The 16060-nt window shown below is 43.6% G+C and overlaps 1 protein-coding gene across 1 annotated transcript in view; it reads right to left on the reverse strand.

Annotated features, from left to right (window-relative positions):
- The window catches only part of maml3 (mastermind-like transcriptional coactivator 3), a 150145-nt gene extending 136727 nt beyond the window's left edge, over positions 1-13418 (reverse strand). The window contains exon 1 of the mRNA XM_080722902.1: positions 12268-13418. Coding sequence (XP_080579028.1) covers positions 12268-12663 — 396 coding nt within the window. The 5' untranslated portion in view covers positions 12664-13418. The remainder of the gene's footprint in view (positions 1-12267) is intronic.
- Between the last annotated feature and the right edge of the window lie 2642 nt (positions 13419-16060).

Consider the following 16060-nt stretch of genomic DNA (forward strand, 5'->3'; position numbering starts at 1 on the left):
CCCAGATGAGCTCCGCTGTTATGTCACATGAGTCTGCCTGTCACATTGTGCAATGACACTGCCACCTACGTCAGGTGACGTATGCCAGGGAAATGTTTTACCGCAAGATACCACAAAAACAAAGGGGGAAGTTTTAGACAGGGCCTTGACTTGGCAGACGAGGGGGGTTAAGTCTCATGAGTTGAATTGAGTCTACCTGTCACATTGTGCAACCAGACCACAGCCTACGTCAGGTGACGTATGGCAGGGAAATGTTTTACCTCGAGAACACAAAACAAAACAAAAAGAATCAAAGGGGGAAGATTTAGACAAGACCTTGACTTGGCCGAAGAGGACAACATGCCTTGGCAATCCTTCAAAGGAAGCTGAAAATATCTACATGGCATTTTTCATGAAACAGCTTGCACGACTAGCAGACAGAGATTGACATCCTGAGAAATAGGCAAACACATCGAACATGTAAAATAAGTACATTTTCTATAAGGTTTCTATTGACACAAACCATGATCATTTCTTTATGCTTATGTTTAAGTAGCAGTTGTAACAGTCTCGTATTGACATCAAGCACCAATATGCAGCAAAGTTTCTGAAACTGTCAGAAGTCCATCATAGACTAGGATACCGTGAAGATGAGCTTGTAAACGTCTGTCCTTGTCCCTCAACAACCCAATACACTTAAGATGAATGTTTTTGACAATATTGTTCAGTGTAAGGTCACCAAAAAGGATTACAAAGGTGGGCCTAATGAAAGGGGACAACTAACCACAAGAACACTGGCTTTAATTCCATTTTATATCAACATTGCATTTTTGGGTCAATCTAGTTTACGTGGTTCTCCAAGTAAAGGGGAAGAGAGATGTAATAGTATAGTATGGATGTCATTAGTCAAACTTGCACATTGTCAGTGGAATATTGCTGACAAACCCACATCTGGAACATCACTTCTATGGTGATAATTTAGGCTCACAATACTTGAGAATCTCAGCACTGATATATTTGTATATTTAGTTAGTGCTTGTTTACAGCCCCCCTAACTAGAGGCCATACGTAGTCTTGTTTCTTGAACAATACAATCTGTGCTGCCTAAAAACATCACATGTGACATCAGAGTCAGAGCACACCAGAGAAAAACAAAAAACAAATACCAGTTGCTATCTATTCTCCAGCTTTGCAACCATCATTATCAATTATTAATACAGAATGAAATCAATTCTAAAAGACAGCTACTCTTGACTAATGCTAGGGGCATTATCTAGAGAAAGGACCACATGGTATGAAACTAAAGGGAGTGACAAATTAATAGAGGCAAGGCTTAAGAGGATGAAAGGGATGCCTGAGGATGAGGATGATGGGGAACATGGGTATGAAGGCATGCAAGTAGAAACAAACAGTGAGAGGAAATGATAGCCGAGTGTAAAATGGAGCCAACATTTACTCTGCTGGAGAGTTGCACTTTGTAGCTTTGTTCACAAAACCAAAACACAGAATTGTGTTCTTTCCCTGCTATTGGCAGTGTGGACCCGCCTCCCCAGGGGAGCAGCCGCCCAATCCAAATACTGTAGTTCAGTTAATGTTGTACTGTTTTCAATTTTGGGATCATGCAATCTTAGAAGCAGTTCCATGGTAAAAACTGGTGGATAGAATACTGGCAGGATACAAATCGTTTTGAGTCCACTGCCAATGGAGTCATCAATGAAGTCCAAAAGTCACAAATATTTTACCTCCAAAACTGCCTGGTTGGTTTGGAATAAATGAACCTTCAAAATAATGATGCCTGGTTATATTCCAAAGGCTGGCAGGTATGTTTATGAGCCATAATTAACTAATAATTGACTGGTGACTAAGGTTAAGGTCTCATTCTAAATACAGGAGTAAGAATACATTCAACCCAATGTACTGTATCACACTGTGGCCCATTACAACTACTCAACTGCAAACACACAATCCACAAATAAACTGGACTTCACAAGGAATTAAAATCAAGAGGAAGATAACACACACCTGCATGCATATACACACACACATGTGCACACTGCACACTCATGCGTGAGCACACTCTCTCACACGCGCGTGTGTGTAGTGGTGGAGCCCATTGCAGCTAGGTGGCTCTGATAACAACTTCATCCATATTTAAGTGTGTGCGCGTGTGCATGTGTGTGTGTGTGTGTGTGTGTGTGTGTGTGTGTGTGTGTGTGTGTGTGTGTGTGTGTGTGTGTGTGTGTGTGTGTGTGTGTGTGTGCGTGCGGCCTCTTCTCATTGAGAGGGGCAAGAGCATCGTCAGTTTCCCACCGGTCCAGCATCAATAATGCAGAAGGAAAACTGCCATTCAGATGCTGCTTCACTAGTAGGGAATAGGGATGCAAAGGTTCAGTTAGCCTACGGTTCATTGCATACCTCGTAGAGGTAGACACATCAAAGCTTTGTGGGGTATTTACTATTTACTAACGTATTGCATGACAAATAGAACCAAACCTGAAAACCTATTAAACCTGTGTGAACCACAGATCTTATTTCAGGTATTTAAAAATGCATTCATAAAACCCTTGGGGACTTTGAAAGAGAACTAGACAGTGCAAAATGTTAATTAAATTCGTTTCGGGTTTTGGAACTACAAACTTTGCCATTCAATTTAAAACATATATATATATATATATATATGGGTGCATAAATATCTAGTAAAAGCAACCAGTGGGTACAGAAGAGGGGCAGGAGGACGAGGCTGCAGTTGACAATGGATGAAGTCGTCAGTAAGAAATGTATTTCAAATAGTAATGCAAAATGTAGAGCAGGGATCAATGTTTTCAGGCCAAGGACCCCTTAGTTGAAAGAGAGCGAGAGAGAGAGAGACAGACAGACAGATAGAGAGAGAGAGATGAAGCAGGGACCACCACAACCTTGTCAGAGATTCGTTTAATCGTTTGACAGCACAATCATCAGCGTATTTTGAATTCATGTCAATTTGTGTTTTACCAATTGAACCGTCAATACTTAATAAACTTGACATTCCACTCTGTACTTAGTGTGCTCATTTCTTCCCCTCTACACCAAACCTCTTTGCCGAAAATAGGAGCGTGAGGCGTTGTGAGCTTGTAGATCTGCTATTTTCGGCTACAGTTCTCAGAATATGGACAGTAGACACTATAGGGTTCAAGTGGTTAATATAAAAAAGGAGAAAAAAGTTTCTATCACACAAAGATTTGGAGGCCCCCCTGTAGTAACTCTGAGGACCCCCTAGTTGTGCCGGACCCCCTGTTGTAGAGTAAAGCCGAAATAAAGAATTCACAAGTGTGTATTGAATCGAAGATGGTACCGTAGGGTTACATTTTTTACAGCGAACAATTGCAACACAATTCGCAAGCTAGCATCATGCCACTGGGTATATCAACCTTAAAATGACATCATGCTCAAACCAAATGTAGCCTAAACAAAAAGCAGAATGCAGCCAACGCAAGACAAAGTCCAAACATGATGCTGAAGGCTGTCGGCGGGTGTGGATCAGCTGAGCAAGAACGACGACATAAAGTAAAATAAGAGATAGCACACAAATCTCATCCTTCTCTTAAGATTGGAGGGTTAGTGACACAGGCTTGTAGACAGAAGGTCAACCGGTCTGAATTACTGGGCTGGAAGATCTGAGGAGGGAAAGTGAAAGAGCACTGACTTGAAGTGCCCTTGAACAAGGCACTTAACACCCCCAGGGTAGAGGAAGTTCACAGGTGACATTATGTGTACATGTACGTTAAACAGAGCACTACTGATAAGAGCTTGTGTGTTCTCAAACCTTTTTAGGCACCCCCAAAATAAACACATTTTAACTGGGGACCCCCACCCCGACAAGCACTTGGAATTGTAGGTATTACATTTAATGTGACTCGGTGCCACAAAATAATGTGGGGACCCCAAGTTTTGAGGACCACTGTCATAGAACATGTATATAACTGCTAAATAGAATGTAGCATACCACTTTAATAATGGATGTACTGTAGATAGACCTGCTTATAAGAACATCTGTCTTAGGACTTGGCAATTCATCGAAAATATATCGAAACCGATTTAAAACCAATAACCGACTTAATCTTGCTCATGTATGTTAATCAATTAATCAAATTTCAATTAAATATGATTAACTTTAATATATCAATGAATTGACATGAAACAAATCGAATATATTTTTAATAATTGACTAGACCACTTAACCCTGCATTATACTTGGTCAAGTGGTGTACACGTACAAAAAGTTACAGGTGTTGTGAGCTTGTAGATTGATTATCTAAAATACATACATATATAGTGAAAATAGCAACTCATTATTAATAATAATCGAGGCAAAGGTTAGCAATATACTTCCCAGTCCTAGTGAGCTGTCTTATACATGCAGGGGGCACCACACACACACACACACACACACAACAATAGCAGCCCAAAAAACAAGAGGGATTGCATGTATATTTTACACACACACGCACGCACGCACGCACGCACGCGTATGCGAGTGACAAATGAATAAATTAACACTGAGGGTTGTGCACAAACACACACTCTAGAAAAGTGTCTTATGATTGGTAAGCAGCATGACATGCACTCATGACAGGGTGTTCATGCCAGCTTCAGCCCGCCCACATACTCCCAACAAAAGTCAACAAACTCACTGTACAAACGCTTCACCTTCCACAACTACACAGTCCTTTTAAAACCCCTCTCCTCTTTATCTAAAGAACAACTTTGTTTTTTTACAACAAGGGCTCATATTTTAGATTGTAATTAGAGAAAAGAAAAGATGAGTGTTAAAACGTTTTCATTTACTTCTTTCTATCGTTTTACGATTTTAATTACTTTGATTTCAGTCCATGGGAGCATACGTGCAAGTGCCTAAATGTGTCTTTTTAGACGCAATAAGCCGGCAATTTATTTATTACTATTTACAGTAACACTACTAGTCACATCTGCCCATGAAAGATTGTGGTGCATCTTGGGAATGGGCTTATTGTATCCAATAATACATATTTAGCTACTTGCACACATGCCACTGAAATCAATGTCATTAAAATCGCTAAACGATAGAAAGAACTAAATAAAAACGTTTTAACACTCATCTTGTCTTTTCTCTAATTACAATCTAAAATATGAACCCTTGAAAAAAAACTCCATAAAGTGATCCTGCGGGCTACGGATAAAATAAAACCTATATGCCCAGCCCTACTGTATTTTATTAAAGGTAGGGTAAGTGAAATTTGTTTGTTAAAATAAGTGTTAAATAGCTCTACATTCTAATAGTAATCAGAATTAGAAGTAGTTTGTTCACTAACAGAGGTCTCCCTGTCTGTCCAGCTCTTTAGTAAAAAGAAAAACAGACTGAACTCATACTGGACACAGGATTAACAATGGAAGTGATGACACCAAGAAATGAGCAGACAAAATTGCAACTGGAACAGGCTGAAAAACGTCCAACCACGTGAAATATGTATCTCTTGTTTAAATAGGAATTGGAGAGACTGAGAGACCTCTGTTACTGAACAAACACTGTATCGAAATGATTACTATCAGAATATAGAGCTTTAGTAATTCTTTACCCAACTTTAATAATACTAATGCAATGAATAATTATATTACCTCCAGTCCAAACAGAGACATTTATCCCTGTTCTAGGCTGTTTGGTGCTTTAACTAAAGTAATTGAAAGGCTTGGGATGAACAGGAAAGTCAGGCACTTTTCACAACAATTTATTCAATTAACTTCAATTTATGAACCCACTTCTCAAGAGAATACCTAGTTCTGAGTCTTAATATAGCCTGTATGTCATAGCTGTAACAAAAAGCTCATGTGCACAGAACAATAGCTACATAAATGACAAATATCGTTAACGTTATACTATTTCTTACTGTTTGTGTCGCAGACAAAGAATTTGGCAAAAACTTTGGAGTCACTCTCAATACTCTTAAAGCGTTTTTTTATTGAGAATACTGTTTATGGAAAAGCAATGTCTGGGTACAAAACATAATCTTTCCAGAGAAGAACTCAAAAAAGAACTGTGCTGAGAGTGTGCGTGTTCCTGTGTAGAACATATGAACAAACGTGGGTGGAAGGGAATGTGGTCACAGCCCCAATAAAAGAAAACATCCAGACTGAGTGCATTTGACAGAGGAATGAAGGTACAGACAACAGCAGAGAACGAGAGAGAGAGAGAGAGAGATCAGTGTGTAATGAGTCAAACTCAGCATGCCTGCGTGATATCATGGCTCTAGTCTACGTCACTGTGTGTGTGTGTGTGTGTGTGTGTGTGTGTGTGTGTGTGTGTGTGTGTGTGTGTGTGTGTGTGTGTGTGTGTGTGTGTGTGTGTGTGTGTGTGTGTGCGCGCGAGCTCAATGCCAACTCACTGGTTTAAATATAGTGATTGGGCAACAGTCCCAGACATTAACAATGCCATAGCCACCAGCAGCATCAGTACATTAGCACTGTGCTGAAGCTGAAACCAGAGAAGAGACGGACAGAGGGAGGGGAAAAGAGGGAGGAAAGGAGGAGAGGAAGGGAAGGGAGGGAGGAGGATTCATGAAAATTCTGCCGCCCACACTTTGGCCCCTACTGCCAAGAGCTGAGAAGGACAAGTGTGTATGTGCGTGCTCAATCTGCAGTGCACACGCACTAGTGTGTGTGTGTGTGTGTGTGTGTGTGTGTGTGTGTGTGTGTGTGTGTGTGTGTGTATGTGTATGTGTATGTGTGTGTGCGTGTGCGCAAGTGTGTGCAAGTGTGTGTGCATGTGCGTGAGAGAGAGAGGGTGAGTGAGCGAGCAAGAGAGAGAGAGAGAGAGAGACATTCCTTGGTGAGGGCCAAGGAAAGAGAAGAGCCAAGGACAGACTGTGTCCTGAGCTACTGTGTTCTAATGGAGCCAACAAGCACCTCATTGAATACTTGATCCTTCTAACTGCAAACTTGTTGCCTATGAGGTAATCAGATCAGACGTGAAGTTGTAATATCCAGTGGATGGAGCATACAAGCCCATAATGACAAACAGTGGATATTACAGTGGTGACATAAATACACTAGTGTCAAATACATTATCAGATGTTCTTAGTTTAGTCTGTTTACCTCTCTATTGGTCAGCTATAGCAAAATAGCCACATATTAAGCTCCCACTCAGTGGAAAGAGTTGTCGATCAGGATGTAATGAATTAGGAAAGATCATTGTTTGCTACATTTGCATGGACGGTGCAGCTGGGAATGCCTATTCGTCAATTTTGTCCAAGCTACCAGGGGCAGAAAATAAATATGCAACACATAAATGAAATAAGGTTAATGGGTTAAGTGACTTTGAATTCGCTGTTGATGAAGCATGATGAAGCATGCTTGCATGCGCGCACAGTGTGCACGCACGCACGCACGCACGCACGCACGCACGCACGCACGCACGCACGCACGCACGCACGCACGCACGCACGCACGCACGCACGCACGCACACGCACACGCACGCACACACACACACACACACACACACACACACACACACACACACACACACACACACACACACACACACACACACACACACACACACACACACACACACACACACACACACACACACACACACACACACACACACACACACACACACACACACACAAAGTGCTTGGGAATGCTTATGGGAGCATAGAAACTCTCACAGGTTCAATCCCAGCACGTGTGTCCTTCCTGGACATGGCGTCTGAAAGCCCCTGTCTCCATGTGTGCAACTCCTGGCTGACCTTGTGCTCACAAACCCCTGTCTCACTAACAAAATGTGTAAAATAAATTGTAAATTGCACCAAATCTGAAGGCACAGGCACACCTGTGTTCAAAATTGAAGATTTACAAGCTCCCAATGTGTGGCTTTTTTGTGGAGAAAGACACCTTAAAAGACATGCACAAAATAAGGATGCCAGGCTGAAAGTGGTTAAAGATTGGGCCAGACATAATCAGTCGTGCCGTGGCATTAGTTCGACAGTCCATTGTTCCGAAGTACCACTGGTTCGAAGACACGCATCATAACCCCAACGTCATAAAATAAAACTATGCATAAACCTGACCTTAACCCTGCCTTAATCTGACAAAAACGATCCCTAAACCGAACCTGCACTAAGCCAACACTTGTTGGACTATTGAGGTGTCGGTCAAATAGGCAGCCCCTATATTGGTCTGGCTCTATAAGGAAATAACAGCTAGAATTCAGCACGCATTGAACACCAACTCCTCTTTCCTGTATATTCAGTAAGCTCATGGCAAGCTAACGTCTACACTGAGAACTGTGAAACTACTCGTCTTGACAGAAATTGTGGGAAAAAAACAGTATGGGATGGGATCCTGATGTTGCCCTCGACTCTCTCACAAACAGTCAACCTACAAACACACACACACACACACACACACACACACACACACACTTTCCATAATTACAGGGTTACCCCTGCCTCGACAGGGGTGTGTCTGAGAACCATTAGGCCAGTGCACAGGGATCTGGGATGTGTTTGGCTAAATTAAATGCTAAAAAATGTGTGTCAGAGAGCAATTGTGTGAGATCCAAGCACAGTCCAACAGTACATCCTGAGCATGGAAAATGTTTGCTGCACTAAATAGGTATGGAATACTGAATCATTTTCAACTATTTTGTGACACAAAAGTCCCAATATTAACAAACTTTAGCTGCATGGACTGGTTAACAACAATCTGACATGATTTCCTACAAGTGAATGGCCAAATTCCAGGTCTACCAAATATAATTTAATCTTCTCATAAGGTTAGTGACAAATAAACAGGTGGACGAATACTATTATTTTCATTCATGCAAATGTTTGCCTTTCAAATGATTAGCAAACGCTCCTATCCATAGCATCTTTTTCAATGACACAGACGAGCAACTGGTCAAAAACCATCATTTCCCCCCGCTGTTATTTCACCCTTCAGCGACCAGACATCATTGCTCGCCCCCTGTTTATGATGTAGCCTACATAAGCATGCAGATGCCAGACATGCATCAAAGATAGACAATAGCTTCATGCCTAGTCTAGCTGTCAATGGCAAAGCCAAGTACCCTCTCAGAGTTGAATTATCACTCAGGATTTTCAGTGTATGGGATGATGCTTGTCGTCGGGTGGAAACCTTGTATGTCCAAACCCGTTTGTGATTTAAAAAATCACAAAATGATTTAAAATTGTGAAAATAGCAGATCTACAAGCACACAACGCCTCGCGATGTGCTTGTAGATCTGCTATTTTCACTAGTTTTGTGCGACAGTCTTGTATGATGAAGCAGTGCTTTATTTTACGAAAAAAAACATGTGAAACTTGGAGATACAAGGTTTCAGCCCGACAGTGACGTTGTGCTGCCCATGATATTGGACAATGCTGCTGATGATTATGTTTCTGCTGATGCTGTGAATGTGATGTCCTGTTAACTATTTTTAACAGGTTTTGTGTCCCGTCATGTATATTTGTTGCACAGCCTGATTTTGAACCACATCAAATGTCCTTACGATGGATAATTAAATCAAATCAAAGGCAATATCAAGGAGTGCAACAGTCAATTGCACAGTGATCTTGATATAGAGATGATTTAATGTCACCTTTCTTATTATAACAATCCTGACATCATTCACGACAATATCATACAGTGAAACATTTAACATGGAACATAATCAGTGCACCTTTTCAATCTAGCAGCTTCTTAAAAAAACACCTGTTCTGTTCAGCAAATGCATTCTCTAAGAACACTTTGTAATATTACCCTTACAGAACAAGACCCTCGGGTCTGTGCGTATAACGCATGTGTAATGCACACATCAACATTGAAGCCGCTTTCCTAGAATGCCTGCATGCTTTTGCAGCGACTACATACAGCCATCTAGCTGCAGCTGGGTTCTTGTGAGGAGAGAAATAGAAAGAGAGAGAGAGAGAGAGAGAGAGACAGAGAGAGACACAGAGAGAGAGATGAGAGGAGAGGAGGGGGCAGAAAGACATAGACAGAGACTGCGAGACTCCTCACTCGAATGTCATGCTTTGGTACCATATGTAGCACTTGTGCAAGTAAATAGTAAAATAGGCAGGAATGGTTGCAGATGATATTTTTTGCATAGTACAGTGTTTATTTGTCTGTCATTTAATGTTGTATGAATTGAGTACAAAGGGACCCCAATTTAAACAAGCCCAAAAGCTTTCTTGTGGTCTTTATCCTTTTTTGTTGACCTTGTATCATCAGTGAACTGTACTGTGACTGTCCTGTACCTTTTGTCCTTTTCCTATATGCAAACTTCTAATAAAGTATTCAATTAATATTCAATGCTGTGTTTGCAATGTGAAGCACTACCAGCAATGATGGCGAGCTGAGGGGTGCCAGAAAGGCGTCGCTGTGTCTTTAAGCAGTAATCCCAGCATTCTGCTGTTGACCGTCTAATGGGCGGTTTGGTTTAATGTCCACACAGACGCGTCAATTGGGTATGGCAAGCTATGGCAGCTGCCATACCTTGGCTACAGGGGGGGAAACAATAAAATGTACTGTAATCGTGCCTGTCGCTAAGGTATGGCAACATGACTGGTGTCTGTCATGTTGCCATACCTTAGCCTTTTTCTGAACTGACGCCGCTGTGTCCACAAGGAGCGCTGGGAGGGAGGTCCTCCTCCACAACAATCAGCAGCGCTCCGTCTCAAGCTGTGGCAGTCGCCTGCTCTGCACACCAGAACGACCGACTTGGGCTTGCTTCACAAATTGAAGAGCGTTAAAAAAGAACCCTTCTTGTTTAGCATTCCAAACGAGAGGGGGGAGATTTGGCTAATCACTGCAACAAAAGAGGACAACGGTGTCGACATTCCTGTCGGCATGTCGTAGGAAACCGAGGCTTGTCCGTAAGGACGAGGTGTGACTGAGCCCTGCTGGCTCCTCAATACACACACACACACTGACACAGTCTGTCACGTAGCCTAAAAACACCAACATAGCAGAGTATGCGGGTTCTAAAAGCTGTGGTTCTCAAACCTTTCCATGTCAAGGACCCCCAAATTGACACTTATTAGCCCGCGGACCCCCATTTGAGACCCCAATTTGTGTATAACGGGTCAATATTCCATGTGTAGCGGTAGCCTGCTACATTCTGAGTTACATACGGGATCCATTTGGTTTCCAACTATCATTTAGCGGGGGACCCCCTGGCTGGAACTCCCTCAAAGACCCCTGGGGGTCCGCGGACCCCATTTCGAGAACCAATGAGATAGATGACAAGCGACCGAAGGAAAAGGAACACCAACACAGACAGCCAGAAGAATTCACAGACCTCCCCAATTTCCAACCGTGAACCTTTTCCTACCAGCAGGCAGAAATATACGCCCCCAAAACTTTCTGTTCAACTCCTGCTTCAATAGCGACGAGTGTTCAATTGTTAGGTTTTTATGCTGTTATGTTGTAGCGGTGTTGTTGTTGGACACATTGTAACAGATGCGATGCAACGTGAAGTCAAGAAGGCGCGTGGCTGTTGGTTTGTTTCCAGTTGTTATAATATAAAGGGAGTGAGGAAACAATGTTGCAATGATTGTCAACCAGCAGAACAACTTGCAGCCAAAACAAAGAGTCGGTGTTGTTTGAGTACATCCACAATACATCATCTGCTAATTAATCTCGAGAACAACAACACATCAAAGATCAATGATCAACTTTCGGGCTGATTGCCATTTCCGACAAATAAATAGGAGCTCTTGTTCCAAGCCGTGTAGCAGCTAGATCAAGGGGGGAAGTTTGTTTCTCTGTAAACACACGCGCTGGCTGGCACCATGTGTCCCAAAAAAAGAAACAACTGAAGTGCGTTTCCAAAAGCAGTTGCCACCAATCAGTGCTCAGTGGAAATCTTTCCAACAACTTTTCACTGCGGACTGAACGAAGCTGCTAATTCCTAGTTAGAGCTCAGACAGGGAGAGAGTGGCTCTGGCTCAGAGAGAGACAGCAAGCCTGACTTTTTACCTACACATTAACATCCAGTGTTACTTTAACTCACTCAGTGGTTCTCAAAGTGGATTATAGGGACTCTGGCTTCTGTAACTATGACAGTATACAAATGGACCCGTTGTATAGCCTACTGTCAGAGTTAAGGGGAGACCTTGACATTTTGAGAAGCAGTGGTTTAACTGAATGTGTAAATTGACCATTTGGGTGCATTTTCACACTCGCAGACTTTAACACTGATGACATGACTTGTGCGGTAAAGCGGTGCAATATAGTGCGATAGAGAGAGACAGATTGTGCCCCTTGCTTACCGCTATGAGAGTGTTATTCCTCTGCTCGGCACTGGAGGCTGAGTCGGGGTCCTGCTGCTTGCTCTGCTGCTTGCTGTTGCTTGCCGACTTCTTGGCCCTCTGCTCCAGGCTCCGCTGGTACAGGCTGACCGTCTCCCGGCGCTCGATCTCCAGCTGCTCGGCCTGCGCCTGCTGGTAGCGGCTCTCGCAGTTGACGTGGTGCCGCCGGCAGCCCTCGATGCGCTGCCGGAGCCTCTCCACCACGGTGCTGTGCTTGGGGATGGCGGGGATGGGAACTTGGCCGCCGCCGGGGACCACCACCACGGACCCGGGTCCTCCCGGGTTCATGATGCCGCCGCTGTTCATGCAGATACTGCCGGTGGGCCCGGCAGCGGGGGAAGCGAAGTCCCCCATCATTGAGCCGAGTGGCTGGTATTTTGGAAGAACTTTTCCCTCCTCCTGCCCCTCGCTCTCTCCACTCGGGGTCTCCCTTTCAAAGTGCTTCAATCAGGGCAGCGTAGACTAGACAGGCAATGGAAGATGAACTAAAGAAAAGAGGAACACTCAGGAGGGGTTTAGTTGTAGACAGCAGACATGAGATCGTAGTAGTGGCCGCTTTTTCTCCTTTCCTCCTCCGTCCAGATGGAACGCAGAGGCTCAACCATTCAAGAATGTTTCAAAACACATCGCTCCTGAAAACACAATACACCCAACGTGAGTGCAGCAGCAGCTGCAAAGACCCCGATCCGAGCGTGGCTATAATAGCCAGCTACTGTATTCAACAATAAACCCGCTGCCAGACTATCAACAACTCCAGTTACTCCACGCAAAAACACCCCGGGTTTGTTGGGTCTAAACGTTTAGCGGATCATCAGTCACATACACGCGCACACGCTCAATCGGCAGCAGGTCGATCGCCGTTTTATTGTGTTGTCCTTTGAGGAAAAAAAGTTTTGCTGCCTGAACCGAGCGGACTCTGGAGTCTCTCCGTGAACTTGCATCTCACTGGTTTTGGTTCGGAAGAAATCCCGGTGAAGATGCTGTTGCGCTGGAGAGTTGTCCGGTGGACGGTCGCGGCAGGAGCCGATTAGGAAGGCGTGAAGACGTCTCCGTGATCTGTAGGCTCGTCGCTATAGTCACTGGCTGCCTCCTGCCACCATCACAATAATCAAGCCCGCTCCTCCACCATGCCAGCGGAGTGATATCAGGACAAGAGTTGAGTAAAAACCAACTAGAGGCTGTGAGTAGCCCGATGAAGGCGCCCGGGAAAACCCGGAGTGGAGCGGGACGGCCAGGGCCTTTCTCTCTCCGACGTGGATCGGGAGCGGCCAAGCAGAGCTACCAGGAGAGTTGTCTTGAAGCGAGTTTGAGTGGGCGAGTGGGTGGGTAAAGTAATTATGACCATCTGATGTCAGTAATGGACCCGTCTCCCACCTACAGGGCCAAACAATACAGTTTTACACGAACTTGTCTTATATCATATTATTTTGTCTATTAAAGTAAAACTCCATGCCATTATTTTCAAATCTCTTTGTTAACTAGCCGACTTGGATTTGTCATAGATTTAAACCAACAAATGGCCTAATCCTCCCAGTGTTTTGAATTTGCCCTGACAACTTCCAGTGTTGAGAGAATATGGCTATTAGGACAGAAATGCAATGATGGCCCACAGGCCCAGTCACACTGAGTCCACTGAGTCCAAAAGTCGTTTTGCGAATGTAAAGAAAACATGTTTCATGTGCTCTCTCTCTCTCTCTCTGTGTGTGTGTGTGTGTGTGTGTGTGTGTGTGTGTGTGTGTGTGTGTGTGTGTGTGTGTGCGCGCGCGCACTGTGCACATGCTCTGGTGCTGCCCAGTCCATGCAGCCAGTTTAGTGCCTTGGAATGAATGGTATGTTGATTTACATGCATCAGGACAAGAGTTGAGTGTGTGTGTGTGTGTGTGTGTGTGTGTGTGTGTGTGTGTGTGTGTGTGTGTGTGCGTGTGTGCGTGCGTGCGTGTGTGTGTGTGTGTGTGTGTGTGTGCGTGTGTGCGCGCGCGCGTGTGTGTGTGTGTGCGCGCGCGTGTGTGTGTGTGTGTGTGTGTGTGTGTGTACACAGTAAGGGAGAGGCTTGCATGAGGAAAAAAAGAATACTCTACTCTTGTTTGCACCACTTATTCCTCAGCCCACTGCTTTCTCAATTCCCATTGTTTTTCTAGTTATTTTTCTCTCTATCTCCATCTCTGTCTTTCTGTATAAGCTGCCTGTCGTGGCTGGTTGATGGGGGTTGTAAATATATTTGAGAGTGGGTGGTGGTAGTTGGGATGTGTGCTGCTGTGTTTGTACTGTTTTGACTGACTGTGAATCAGACACTAGTATAGGTCATGCTCAGAGCCAGACGGATATATTGGTTTGATCATATATTCACAATTATTATATTACACAAACTCTTGGAAACTCCGGATTGTTGTTCAGCTTTGAAACTTTACTGTTTTGTGACTCCTGAATTTGTAAGATTATTTCACAAATGTGTATAGTTGTATAATGTCTTTGTAAGTCATGAACCTGTTTGTACAATACATTTTAGGCTACTTAAATATGTTTGTTTTCTCTGGTTACTTGTCATTCATGGGTAACTACTCACTAATAATGTGACGGTTAGATTGAGGACACCTTGACACTCCTCTTGGAGACTAGTTCACAGGGACGTGCAGAGAATGTTAGGGGGGCTGAAATTGAAAGGGCCTTTTGGTGAAAATATCGAAAATAGCAGACCTCCAGTTGTGAGCTTGGAGGTCGGCTATTTTCAGTACTTGATACCACATTAAACTATATGAAAAAGGCAATGTGGCGTGCAGCATGGATTTCTACACAGAGAGGGCAATTCTTCCAACATAAGATGCTGCACTCAAGTTCAGGAGAGTTTGGACAAGGCAATTCTCTTGAATGCTGCTGTCAGGTATGGCATGGAAAGGTGTCATTAGCATTTCTTTCAACATAGTAAAAACTGCATTCATGGTCGGGAGAGAAGGCACTTTTTACAGACGGAGAAAAGGGCAGGGGCCCAAGCCCCCTTTGATGTCTATGTGTGCACTTGCATGCTAGTTCACCTGTGACCCCATTCCCTATGATGCTTGCACTCAGTTTTGTCAAGCCCTGAGGAAGGTTACCGCCAGGGTTATTTGACAACCTTCAGTTGGCCTATCGTCCCAACAGATCTACTGATGACGCCATTGCACATATTCTTCACACTACTGTTGTCCACCCATAGATGACAAGAAGAAGGACACTTACTTATGTATGTGAGGCTATTATTTATTGATTATAGCTCTGCTTTCAACATGATTATTCCATCCAGGCTCATCAGTAAACTCAGGGACTTATAGGAATCAATTTGGAAGCAATACACCGTGTTGATGGATTCATGACTTCCTGACAGGTAGATCACAGGCGGTGAAAGCCGGAAGACATGTTTCATCATCCATCATTCCTCAACACAGGTGCACCACAAGGCTGCGTACTGAGCCCTCTACTGCACTCTCTGGCCTGGAATTTTGTAATTTTAGAGGCACGGTTGTCCATTTTTTGAGGGCACAAAGGCCAAATGCCAAGGAGGGCCATCAAATAAAACTAGATTTTAGTCCATTGAAATAATTGATTGAATTTAAGGCTTAAAGTGATAGTTCACCTATTTTTGACATAAAGCTGTGTGAAATACTTGCCATTAAAACAGTGGTTAAACATGTATTAATTGATTACCAGAGTCCTGTGGTCAGAGTTCTGGTCAGTTTTAGCTGAATATTAAGTAGTTCCAATGGGGTGGGGGCCATTTGGC

Source organism: Nannobrachium achirus, assembly GCF_963921795.1.
Source record: "Nannobrachium achirus genome assembly, chromosome: 3".
NCBI lineage: Eukaryota > Metazoa > Chordata > Actinopteri > Myctophiformes > Myctophidae > Nannobrachium > Nannobrachium achirus.